The sequence below is a fragment of the Apteryx rowi genome, unplaced genomic scaffold (genome assembly GCF_003343035.1).
Source record: "Apteryx rowi isolate R43461 unplaced genomic scaffold, aptRow1 scaffold_62, whole genome shotgun sequence".
NCBI classification, from domain to species: Eukaryota; Metazoa; Chordata; class Aves; order Apterygiformes; family Apterygidae; genus Apteryx; species Apteryx rowi.
The window spans coordinates 2,554,109-2,567,780 of record NW_020450894.1 but is presented as its reverse complement, the minus strand read 5'-3'; the positions used below and the strand labels follow the sequence as shown (position 1 = coordinate 2,567,780).

The following is a 13,672-nucleotide window of genomic DNA, read 5'->3' as shown; positions in this document are numbered from 1 at the left end:
CGGGACCGTTAAGCCGCCCCGCCGCGGGGGGCGCCGCCGAGCCCCGGGGCCGTCACGCGCCGCCTGCCGCCACCTCCCCTCAGGCACCCGGCTCGTGCCCCCGCCGTGGGCCCGAAGCCAGGCCTCCCTCCCTGGTGAAGGCGCCCCGGCGAGCGCAGCCCCGCGCAGCTCCTCTCCCACTTGTGATAGCCAAAATCTGAATGGCATTCTTTTAAAAATGATTCCCCTCAACAAAAAACTAATCGTGCTCATGCCCCTCATAAACCCTTTTCGTGTATGCACACAAAGTTACCAGGAGCTAGGCTTCTGACTCTTGCTTTAGCTTTGCCAGGTTGACTCCTAGTGCCATATTAAAAAAGCCTTTGAGAGAGAGAGGTCAAGCTCCCAAAGCATTAAACAATGCCATAATCTTCTTATACAGCATGTTTAGTTATGTATTAATCTCTTCTAAATTTTTTTCCCAGGCAATCTGAATTTAGTACACTCAGAATCAAAATAATCAACCACAAAGAGTTACCTTTTTCATAAACATTGCAGTGCCTCTTAGTAAAATAAATTGTCCTCCAGCCTTGTTTCTCCCTTCTCCCTTTTGCTCATGGGGGAAAACTTAAGACTTTCCAGGGAGCCATCAGTGTGGGACTATGTAAACGCATGAACTAGCAGTGACAATAAGATTAAATTAAGTATGGAGAAGGCCAAGGTCTGGGACTACCCAGAAATTACAGCAGGAATTCTCCTCATCCATTGCTATATTTCCTGCATCGAGAGTTAGTCCAAGGCAACATGATACAAAAAAGAAAGCCATAAGGGAAAAGGGGAGAAACATGAACAGTACTGCTGTACGGAGAAAGCAAGCCCTCCAGGAACAGATTTCAGAACCACCACGGCACACACTGATGACCTTCATGATTGGCCTTTCCCCTTCTTACGATCCCTTGGCAACAGCATAGCCAGGGGCATAATCAAAAGTAAACCAGGTAAAAGCATTTATGTGCTCCCCATATGCACCAGAGTGTGAATGTTGCAAAATCTTGGGCATGAATCAGACTGAAGACAGCCAAGAGGTTCCTTACACCTGACTTTTGCTCCCACTCCAACCATATTTAAAGATTCAGCCTATCCATGCTTAGCATACATCATGTATATGTCTTTTGCCTTGACTTCAGTAATGACAGGCTTTCAAAGCCAGCCAACTAATGTTTTTCCTGTCCCTTGCTGGCAGTAGAGAAGGGCGATGAAAAGTTTATCTTGTTACTACAGTTTAAGCATTTTGAAAGTTTAACTAGCTTTCAAAATGATATTCTCTCCATATGCATATATGATGCATGTATTATCTACATGCACATATGCATCCCACAATATGTGTATAAATTGTCTCTCCCAAACCTCAGAATAGTTTTAGTTTCTAATGAACCACAATGAAGAAAACATAATTAAACAAGGGAGTACATGGCTTATCAGCTGCAAAACTAAAGCTCTTATTGCAGAACCGTTAATAGCCCTGGTCCTGCTCTGAGTATCCCGCAAAAGAGACCTGCGAATCAGCGTGGGGCTCCACTGAAACCATCAACACCTTGTCCATGCAGAGCTGAGACCTCAGCTGGAAAGTCCTCAGATGAACTTCCAGGGGAATTAGCAGCCAATACTGCTAGTCAGAGTACCCCATTTAAGAGCACGTGACAATGCTTTTTGCAGAAAGACACTAAATCATTTTGAGATGGAAATATCATCAAGTTCTGTCCTATCCCAACATCCAGCTTTGAGGATGAGGAGTGGTGGCATGAGCCCCTCTCTAGTCATCAAAGGTATCTCTAAGGTTTTGTCATTGGTGAAAAACATATGTTCTGTCACTATGAGGGGATGCTGATAGCATGTGCCAAAATACTTTAATTCCAAATTAATTTTGCATTTAGAGAGCAGAAAAACATACAACATGTCACTGCCTTGCTCTTTTAGCCTTCGGTCCGTAGCTGAACAGCACTGTGCCCCAGCAGATTGCTCCAGTGTCCCCAGAGCACCTGGTGCAAAGCCTATCAACAAACCAGTATCTCCAAGCTCCCCTTCAGCTGACATCCATGCCACTGGGCCACGCACTCCTCCTCTAGCATAAACCATATTGCAGCTCCTACTTGTCAGTGACAATTGTGCCCACATTACCACATTTATACTATGCTCTGGGATTACCTGCTTTCCCTCTGACTGCTGCAATTTGCATGACTCATTTGCAATATAAAGTGCTAAATCAACTTCCTATATCTCTTACTGAAGATAAGCAATTATGAGAGAATCTGAGGCTAGTGAAGGAAAACCCTGCTTACACAATTACACCCGTGGCATAGCTGTCAATTCCTGTGGTTTTAGAAGGGCGGCAACAACAGCAGAAACTTCCTCAGAGCATCAGGTTTACTCACAGATGTTTCTGCAGCCTTACGGCTGGATCAGGAGGGAAAGAATCAGTACAAAAATAGATTCTTTGCACGTTTTGCCAGTATCTGGGAGTGTTGTGCTGGCAAAAGTCTGAATTCCCACGGCCAGTGTCTCATTTCTCAAGCTGGTGACTTTAGCAAGGGCTCAGTTGTCGGGATAACAGGAGCACCTCGCATCCCTCTGCACTGACTCCTCTGCTCATTTGGGAGTGCTGACAAGCTCCAGCAGGTGGTAAGCGCTTTTTCTGGGTGGCAACTTATAGCCATACCACCTGCCTTCAATAGCAGGGTGGATGGTGGGAATGAAACAGGAAATGCTCAGAAAGGAGGGAATTCAGCCTTGTGGAGGAAAGCCAAGAGGAGGCTTGTTCCACCTCTCACATGCCTCTTAAATCCCCTGCTGAACACTTCAATGTGCACAGGCAGTTATGCTGCAGTAAGTTTCACCTAGAATGGGAGGAACTGAAAATCCTTTTCTTAATGCTAAAGAGGTCAATATATTGAAAAATGGAATGGGGAGAAGGGGGTGAGATATCCTTATTTGTTTAGTGTGCCAGTTTAGGTAGTGAGAAGTGAGTCCATTTTAAATGGTCCAAATTACAGGAGGGTCATACAAAATTCACCCTCAAGACAACACAGTAGGCTCCAGGAAAAATACATAAATAGATACATTTATACGCATGGTGTGTGTGCGTATGTGTATCCACACTTTTTTTTTTTTAAACAAGACTGAAACTGCAGCCAGCTTCCCTTCCCAATCCTAAAGCAGATAGATATGCCCCAAAAAACATTAACTTTTAGTTAGCATTTACAGCTCAAGTAGAGCACTGCTCATCTATCAGGTAACTGATAGTGGCTGAGGCTTAACATGTAGTAATATGCTTTCATCTCAGCAAATTATCTTGTTGGGCAGAGCAGCTTCACGCTGCAGTTCTGCCAATGCTGGCGCTGGTTAGCTGCCTATCTGGTGAGTTACTGATTTCCGCCTTTTACTAAATTCTATTTTGTTATAATTTTTCTGCTGCTTTCCAGTACTGCCTCCCTTTCACTTGTCTTCTGCATGTAGACTGCCATTTTGAGAAATATTCCCTGATTCCTGTTGCTCCAGTGCCCAGTGGTGCTGACAAGAAGGCCCTGATTCTGGCTTGGCATTCCTGGATGCTGCTTCTTCGCAGATTCCATGGGTCAAACTCAAGTGCCTACAAAATAGGTTTAAAAAAAGGACTAACTAGCTGCTAAACATTACTTGAGCAAATGGAAATGAAACAGCCCAACAAACTTGATATTATTCTAAAATGATTATTTTTTGCTCAGTTATATCACAGCAAAAATAATATCCAGACATACACAAAAACAGTTTTATAGCAACATATAGAACTCACATGTAAATACAATTTAAGATGAATACAATTATAAAAAGGTCAACAATTCATTCATTAAAAAATGGGTCATGTGTGGACTCTTTGAAGGCCACACAAGACAGCACCAAGAAACTGAAAAATGAAACTGATCCCAGAGTATATTTAACATTTTGAAGCACAAACTGGAGGGAAGCAAGACACACAAGTATTATTCATTTAACATGAAGTGAAACATGCTTTTGTTTTTAATAACTAGCTCCTTATAGATTACCCTTCCTTGGTTAATCTCAGTGGGCTTTATATAGATGAGGGAAGTTATCACTGGCCTCATTTTGCAGACCGGGAAATTGAAGCATGGAGAAGAGTTAACCAAATTGAGCAGCATGCCATGAGCAGGACTAGACCCAGAAGCCAATTCCCTCCATCACTGTCCAGTGCTCTCTCCCTGCTGGACATGGCTAGTGCAGAATTATCTTATTTATGGCAAAGGTCTAAGCTTCTGCTGCCTGCTCCTAAACTTCAAGCTAATATCAGGTCCATATTTCTAAACAACCAAATCAAAACAGACCCCCCCAAAAAAAAAAAAAAAAGAGGGCGCTAGTGAATCTACCTTGAAATACCTGGAATGGCTGGTGGAGTCCGTGCCATTATAAAATAGGTACAAGGCTTGTGTCACAGCAAAGGGTGAAGACTTACTACCCAAACCATGCTGGCAGAAGCACTGCAAGCTATGTTTGGACACCCTTCCCCCTGGCCTGCAAAGGCAGGAGGCAAAGGCAGCCTGAGAAAGAGCATTAAAATTCAGCCTTAAATTCAAGCAGTAACACACTTTTCAAAGAACAGCATGTACTGGAGGGTGATAGGTAGTGAACTTGACAGCTCATCACCCAGCATTTCTCTGTCATATGTGGACTTCTTTTTTAAATCACAAACTCCCTGCAGTATCACCTGCTGTATGATGCTTTAGGGGTAATGGTAAGACCTGATGAGATTCTTAACCAATCATTAATCACCAGTTGGTATCTTGTATTCTCAGAGGCACTGAGCTCAGCTAAAACTAAGCTGAGGGTAACTTCCCCAATCAGTCATGGTATAACAATTTTCCTCTAAAAACGTTATGTATGGCTTGATGCTGCTAACAAATGTCCCAGTTCAATAGCTCTGGCAAGCAAAATGGTCTGTTAGACAGCAAGGGGCACCCAGTGGCAGAAAGGCAGAGGTTGCAACAACCTCGGAAAGGATGAGAGCAGAGAGAATGAACCGGTTGCAGAACCTCAAGGACAAAGTAAAGCCCTTCTCCCCACACCTTCAAGAGAAGGCACCACAGACCTTCATTTAGGTAAAAAGACAAAGTTCGTGTAAAGGTGCTGCTTAGTCATCTGCTGTGGCACAAGGAGTTTGATAACAGGCTCTTGTGCTGGAAGTGGGTTCCACCCAGGAGAGTTGTTCTGCTACAGCGCTGCATGCAGACTACATGTTAGATGGAACAGACCAAAAAAATCTCTCATACCAATTTCTTTTACTTGTAGTAGCAGTAGCAAAGACAATACCTGGGTTAAAAGCACAAGCTTAGAGCTCAGGGGAGGAGAGCTTTTTTTTGCTTCACTGCAGATTTCTTGTGCTACTTTAACCTCTTTGGCCCCAAACCAAGGCACTTCTGAAAATCCTCATCAGCCACCAATCTAGCATAGGCTGGATGTTCCAGTCTTCATGGTACTCTGCCTTCCACAACCTCTAAAGTAGCCTTCTTTAAGATGCCTCCAAAAGGAAGCACTGAAGCCATTTATCATGTTCCTGTCTTCAGTTCAGTAAAATGGGATCTATCACTTCCATTGCTAGTATTTCCTGCAGAGGATAAGCTCTTCATTGCCAAAATACAGATGCAGGGATCTCCTACAAGAGGTCCCTTCCTTGGTTAAAAAAAAAAAAAAAAAAAAAGCATGTAATACAAAAAAATGACTATGCTTTTCTAAAACCAGCTCTACAAATGGTATTTTTCACATCTGCATTGTGCTATCAGTTACCAAATTCCCTGGAGGGTCAGCAAAGCCACAGAGTCCCTAAACTGGAAGAAATTAGTTATTTTCTATTTCTGCATCTACTCAAATGAGTAAAGGTCAGTGCTGTCCCCTGGCTGGATGCTACATCTGGACTGTGGGGCATAATGTCAACCGTTTGTATAGGCAAAGCAGCAGCCTTTGGGAATTGCTGGAGAAAACTTGTGAGTCAGGGTGAAGGAAGGAGCAGGGGCCAGCAGAGGACCCATCCCCTAAAGCCAGAGCAGAAAGAGCTCTTCAGAAAGGCTTGCTTCAGCTTAAGCGATTAGTCACCCAATACAAGTGAATGCAGTAAAAGGCCTGACCTTCTAGAGGGCTATTGGGCCCATTTAAATTAAGCTCTTGCTCTGGCAGACTGGTCTCACTAGGCTGCAGCTAGTGCCCCCTTGAGCATCAGCCTGCTTGGATCCCACTTTTAGATAGAGAAAGAATTTAATATTAATGTGGCTGTATTGCATAGTCACACTCAAGTGCCATTATGGTTATTAAATGCCATCAGCCTTTGTCTAATTTCCACCCATTATTGACAGAGATAATTCTCCAGTAATCTCAAAGAGAAAGGGGCAGCCCTTTCTGTAAAAACCCACCACACTGCTTTTAACCTTCTCTGTCTAGCAACATGCTAAATTACTGGGGTTCTGCTGTGTAAAGACAAATATATTGCACATAGTGCTGCGCTTGCAAAAGCCAGAAGACTAGATCTTTTCCAACCAGCAGGAAAGCAAATGAATTATACTTGTTTTTTCTACAGAAAATATTTATTTGCAAGAAATGAAAAGCATAACATACTTTACTTAGCTACAAACATATATAGGCTACAAAAGCAGGTAGTCTGTTCTCTTGTAGAATTAAGCAGACAATTTAAAAGAAAAAATAGCAATTTCTTTACACCCAATGGACATGTTTGCAGTGTGAACAATCAGGTGGGAACATATCCAGATGAGCAGTGCTTGTACAAAAATAGAGAGGCCATTGAACACGCGTACATGGAGATAAACAGACATTTTGCAAAGGAACAGAAATATCTGCAGTCAGAAGAGGCTTCAATGCAGTTTACCAAGGAATTTAGAGGGTTGTGCTTTTGCACAGTTCAATATCACTGTCCTTTTTAACTTAGAGAGTTTTGTCCAAGTGTTTGCACAAACTCATACTCTATCAGCATGTATAGAGGGGGGGAAAAAAAAAAAAAAAAAAGGAAAGATCAGCTGAAATGCTTTAGGGGTGTCACACACAGAGTGACTCAGAGTCACAGGGTTTTGTTTTTGATGGCCCAAGGCAATGTTTTTTGGCCCTGGAAACATATTTATCTTCAAGCACATAACGCCAGGTAATTTGTCCTTTGGAAGGCTCAGCAAATCTCAGAGAAACCGTGATGTACTTACATCACCATGCAACCCTCTGAGGGCAAACTGACCCCATTCGCTTGCACCTTACCATGCCCGCGGGGTGAGTAGGGTGGTCACACTCCTGCGCAAGCGGGATTCCTTTGGTCCTCTAGCAGAAGACCACCTCAACAAAAAAAAGCAGCATTCAAAGCTGGAATTCCACTAAACAAAAATGACGCTTGAAGGCTGGATACAATAAAGCCTACTAAATTTTCTCGTACTGGGACACAGCTGTCTTACAGAAAGGGCAGACAGTCTGTGCATACACACAAAATGACACAGCACAACAACCTTCAGTCAACAATTGCTAATAGGAGAGACCTCAGACAGCAATTCACACAACTGCTTTACGAATGCTCGGCGGCGTGGAATGTGACCAGGTTTCAGAAGGAAACATCTGGACTTTCTGTCACACCAAAGGGAATGTGTGCTGTGTGTTCACGTAAATGCCTTTATATAGTAACACTTACTACATTAAGAAAACACATCATCTACGTATTTTTTTTAATTGCTCACCATGTCCACACATACACTCACGCTCATTCCTGCTAACGGTACAAATGAAGAAAGCAAGATGCCATTACTTCAGCACCACTGAAATGGAATCTGATATGGCAAAGTCAGATATGAACAGAGTTCTGTTAACAAAATAAAGTTTGACTACCTGCCTCTGCTTTCCCTGCTCTCCCCTCTGCTCCCCTATTTATGGGCTACTAAAGATTGAAGTGTTTGTTTTTTTAATCTGTGTTAAAGGAAAATGGAGTATATTATAAAGGTCAGATAGACATTTGTTTTACATAAAAAGGACAGCATAGTGTTAAAGAGCAAAGGCAAAAGAAGCTAAAAAGGGGGGAGGAATTAATGAAAAAGGTCATTTTCCTGATTTAAGAAATTAAGAACTGAGAAGTCTCTCTGTCATGTCAAGAGTACCTTCATTTGCCATTCCTTTCATCTTTTCTCTAAGGCAGGTCTATAAATCCAGCTTTCCCATGTTTTGTTCTCACCTATTCAGTTCCAACTCTTGTAAGAAAAGTATGGACATGGGCTCTACTAGTTATTGCCAGATTACTGGTAATAACTTAAGCAATATTCAAACTCCATTTCAACATCACAAGCTAGAGTTTCCTGAAAGATGCAATCTTTTCAAAGCAGGAAGTCAGTTCAGGTCTACACCTCAGTAAAGCAAAGAAGGTCTAACATGAAAACCAGAAAGACAAGTAGAAATTCCACTCAGTCCTAGAGTCTCCAACCACTGCTGATTACCTAAGCAATGCAGTACTAGCAAGGAGATGCTGAGGGTGCGATCCTAGTATGTCCACTGTCAGTTTATTGGCCGTGAGAAAGCTACAATATCCTGATTGAATCCTTCTATCTTATTTGTAAATACATCAACGCATAAGCCAGTTCATCTTTACAACCCTCAAAGGCATTTGTCTTTAACACTATAGTGCAAAGCAGCAACATCACAGCACTACACTACTTATATAGGCTAATATAACTTCTGCAGTTATGAAGTACTGACCTACCATTTCACCTTCAAAATACAAAATGTTCCCTTTCTAATTAGTGACTTGAGATAGAAATATTTTAGTCACTAAGAGTATAAAAATACTCCGTATACTTCTGTTCTTAGCTGTGTGGGTTTTGTACAATGGCCTCTTGGCATTAGCTAAAATCTAGAGCCCAAATACTCTGTGGAAATCCCTCCCAATGTTGCAATTAATATCAGTCATTTACTTGACCTACATTCTAAATGTGTCTAGACAGAATTCATTGCTGATAGTTTGGGGTGGGGTAGGGTGGAGGGCTGTTGGGTTTTTTAGCAGGAGGAAAAATAAAAGAGAGAAAAGATTTTAATTCATTTTCAGCTCCACATTAGAGAAATCAAGAATAAGCTTGTACTGTGATACATCGTTATACGGAGAGATATGGAAGAGGTCACCTGCCAGTATAAATCAGACCTACAGCCTCTGTAAGTGAGAAGCTGTAAGTGAGAAGCATGCTGCATGTTATCAGCTGGGATCTGGCCTAAGAACTTCAGCTTAATCCACTATTAGTCCATGCTGCTGAAAAATATTGAATGGTACAGATGAGATAAGAGAAGTGCAGCAAAGAATTATAAATAGCCTAGCAAAAATACATTATCTACGCACTGGTAACAAGGTTAGAAATGTCACGTGCCCTCTGCTTGATACTTTTAAATATATTTGTATAATAATAATGCCCTACATTCCTTCATAGCTTATCTCCCTAGAAGCAAAGAGCTGACAGATCAAGACACATTTTAATGCTATGAGCCAAAAGCTAAGTTTACTAGCGGGTAAAAAAAACCATGCTGAGGACCAGCATAAGGGTACAGCTAGAGACACTAAGGATCACTTAAGTCCTCTAGTAAGTGGCGATTAAGCAGCATGGGAGGCCTTTTCTTACCCTGTGCATACAAAAACATTACGCTATAGCACCAAGTTACTGACCACTGGAAAAAATAAACTGGCAGAAGGCTAAGACCTCAAATAATATAGCTGAGCTAATTAAAAGCATTTATACTGGCATCCTCCCTGAATACCTCTCATTGCTCCTCTATGCCCTTAATATAGAGCACCTAGAGCTCCCGCCCTGCGTTGGCTGCAGCACATTGACATCAACCCTTGGCCCACGGCTGCATTGCTGAGGTTTTGCAGTGCAACTGGACATGTCCTGCCTCTTCTGTCCTCACACTAGGTACCTAACACAGGCATAACTAACTCTGGAGATTGTGAAGTCCTTGTCACATAAAAGCCCATGGATAGGCGATCTCAAAAGATATTTAGTGGCCTCTAGTGTCTAAGAGAAACCAGTTCTGTTAAAAGCCTTGAAGAAAGATTATCACAAGCATACCAAAGTAAAGCATAGGTTTTCAAAGGCAATCCCTTATTATGAAGAAATGATATTTAATAGAAATAGACCCCAAAACAACATGCATGCTAGATCAAGCAATCCCAAAAGAGGACCTAGAAATAATTTAAAGGATGAGAGAAATTAAGATCATAGAACTAGATTATCAAACAGTAACAAAAATATCAGTATTGCCATACATGTTCAAATGATTTAATTCAGTGGCCTGATCCAGGCAGTGGCCAATGTAAAATGCTTCAGATGAAAATGTGACTTTCCCAGAGTTGAACTAATATGTCCAAATTAAGCAAACAAAAAAGGCAAAGCTTCATTGGTGACTAGAGCAGTAGATTTCAGGGAGGGAGGTGGTTTGGTTTTTGTGATATTGTCTCTTCCTAGGAATACTGGGAAATAAAATTTGTTTTTATTACAGTGAAGTTAGCTGTATCTCTGCAATGGGACATGATCCAGTTACACATTAAACTGGATAATGAATATGAGCTCAGGTAGACTGGCGTTCCATTTATGCACAGTGCAAGCAGCAAGATTAGTAAGAGTAGCATTGTGCCCAACAACTTGGGACTGTTTTGCAAAAGTCTGAAGCATTCACAATTTTACTCAGAGGTGGCAAACTGTGGGTGCTCGGGAAACAAAAAACAAAAAAACACCACAAGACAGACCATTTAATTTTCTAACCTATGACCATGCCCACTTACGCCGGCTAGCCATATGGTAGTCAAAGGGTCAGTCCCAGCTTTCTCCTTTCACTTTGCTGACCTCGTGTGGTTAAACAATGCCACCATCCCTTGTGTCTCACCCTCAGTCACACCCACACCGGTGTTCATTATTAACGTGGAGCCTTAAATCATTGCTTAAAAAAAAAAATAAAAGAAACGATGCAGAGAATCCGACAGAATTCCTGTAAAGGAGATGAAGCTTTAGGGAGGATACTGACCCACACTGAGAAGAAGGGAACTCTTCCAAGATGGACTACAGTGGCATTTCTCCTGTCATCACCATCAAAGGTAAAATAATAAAAAGGCACTTGTATAGGCAAACAGGGCATAACCCCAAAGGCATGTCTGCACACCAAAACTCATTATTAGCTCATGGAATCAGGTGCATGTTCCACTCACTGATGTGAAAGACCTTCTTAAAGTGGCACCGTGGGGACTGATCCAAAGCCGACTAATCCACTGGATTCTTTCCATTCATTTCACTCGGTTTTGAGTCAGACACAGAGGCAGCAAATAGGATAGCAAAGGAAGAAAGTCTAAGAAAGGAGAATGAAGAGTAAGGGGGGAGCTGGTGTGGCAGTAGCTATAATAAAAATACAAACCCAGTATTTTACAAAATAGAATACCTGCAGGAAATATCTACTGTACATGTAAAAAATAACTTGTAAGGCTGGATTAGTTTTTCCCTTATCATGAGAGGAAAAAAAAAGATCAAGTCAAAAAAAAAATTTAATTGCATTTTTCTGGTAAACTGCAAAGTAGCCACATTAACCTGTTGAATTAGGGCTTTCACATTCAACTCATCCCCTATGGAGTCTGAGGGCCCTCTTGTAGTAATTAGATAAAACCTGCTGGAAATCCTGGGCAGGTTTGACTGTGCCACTCCAAGGACAAATTGTGAGCAGAAGCACAGCTCCGGCAAAGGCATGACCAGGGTATTGAGAGGGAGAAATCCCAAGGGCAGCAGCTACAAGGGACAATCTGGTGCTTGCAAGGAAACGCAAGAGTAAGAAGAGTACTGGACCAGGATCAGACTTGAATATCACTCTTGGTTTGTCCACTAATCTTGGGCAGTCACTCTACCTCCTTATGTGCCTATCCCATCCCTCTTCTGTCTTGTCTGCTGCCTACATACTCAACTTTTCAGGTCAGGGACTGTCTTGCCATACAGTTGTTCATCAGTATCTACCACCTCTGGGCTGTAAAAGCCCGAACTGTGCCTAGCTGGGGCTACACATACCCCTATCTCTTTGGCTAAGTGGCTCATCTAAGATCCTGCGTCTCTGGAAAAGGAGACAAGAGGAAGAAGAGACTCATGACTTTCTAACATTTACTTCGGGGAATTCAAGCTTGGGGGAGGGAGTGGTGGTCAGTCTATGTGGTTTCAGAGTTTGCCCGAACCACTCACAGGGTTAGGAAAGCTCTATTCTCACCATTGCGGCTGCTTGAACAAAATCTTGCAAAGCTAATAAATACTATTTACAACAGTAACAGGAGGGTGGTGAGGAAAGGAAAACACAGAACAATCTGAAACCATGTCTACATGAGAAATTCCATCTATGCATCTAGAAGCCAATAAATTAAATCCATACAGTCTTCTCATGAGGCACTTCTGTTTTAAGTCTTACATTGATTTCATTTATGTTGGCAAGGAATTGATTTAAGCTAAACAGATTAGCCTTAAGCAGACTAAAGGACATCCACCCAAAACACTGCATAAATTTAACAAAACCTGCTTTCTAAACATATTTAATTAAACTGGTGTAATTCTCCCACATAGGCAAAGTGTGACAAGACAGTGACTGATCTTTGCTTGAATTCCACAAGGATGGCAAAGCAGTAGGGAAACCTACCAGGACTACTTCCAGCCCAAAGAGAAACCTAACCCACTAAATGATGAAGGGCTGAAGGGGGAAGAGAGAAAGAGCTAGGAGAGGACAATACAACACTCATTGTGCATCCCTCTCCTGCCTGTGCTCTTGACTCAGTGTGTGTCCATTCTTGTGCCTTCAGAAGCAGACTGTGAACGTGATTCTCGCTCCCCTCAGAAAGGTTCAAGTGTTACAGACAGCAGGCATGGAGCTGTGGCTTGATTCTGAGCAGCATCATGCCACAACTCTTATTTCTCTTGATTTCCTTCTCCCAGGTAACCTATCACCCACATGCTTCCATCGATTTTGCATATCCCACTCTTCTACAGAATGTCTTTGTGCTCAGATTAGGATGCGTGCATGCACACACACAGATCAATCATCAGTATGCTGCTGGCATCATCTGCCATCATAATTCAATCCTGTCCTTGCAGCATCAGACAGGAAAGGAATAAAAGCAAAGACAGGGATTGTGTGTTAAATGAGGAAGGGAGTTACAAGGACAAGAGATCCCATCTACAGTCACAGCCACACCAGTCAATGCAGAAGTTGGTGAACTCCCTCTCTTTTGTGCTTTGGTTCACTGAGGATGACAAGTCGGGGGGCAGGGGGGGATGGCAGGGAGTGGACTGGGGGGCACCTTTGGTTGAAAATATGGGGGAAAAAGGGGAAGTGAAGAAAAAAGGCCTTTTTTGTTTGTTTTTAAGAGGTGGCATTGACTCTTCTATCTATTTCAATTATCTTCAGTGTTTCATTTCCTTCTAGTTCTGAGCTGACCCTGTAGGGAACAAAAATAAAAAAAAAAACAGACAAAGGTTAACACTAATAGTTAGTCATTTTTAAAAGTGCATATCCTGCTTGAATTGGCTAATGCTAATAAGGTGCTTCTTATATATCAGGTACTTGTCGGTTGGAGTATGGTGACATATTGAATTAGTCATCTCCTTGGCCTCGGGTTTAA

At 42.2% G+C, this 13,672-nt stretch overlaps 1 protein-coding gene across 3 annotated transcripts in view; it reads right to left on the bottom strand.

Annotated features, from left to right (window-relative positions):
* Positions 1-3,741: 3,741 nt before the first annotated feature.
* Positions 3,742-13,672, bottom strand: part of CREB3L2 (cAMP responsive element binding protein 3 like 2) — an 87,629-nt gene continuing 77,698 nt past the window's right edge. For all 3 annotated transcript variants that reach the window (XM_026083921.1, XM_026083920.1, XM_026083922.1), the window contains one exon: positions 3,742-13,489. In XM_026083921.1, coding sequence (XP_025939706.1) covers positions 13,414-13,489 — 76 coding nt within the window. In that variant the 3' untranslated portion in view covers positions 3,742-13,413. The remainder of the gene's footprint in view (positions 13,490-13,672) is intronic.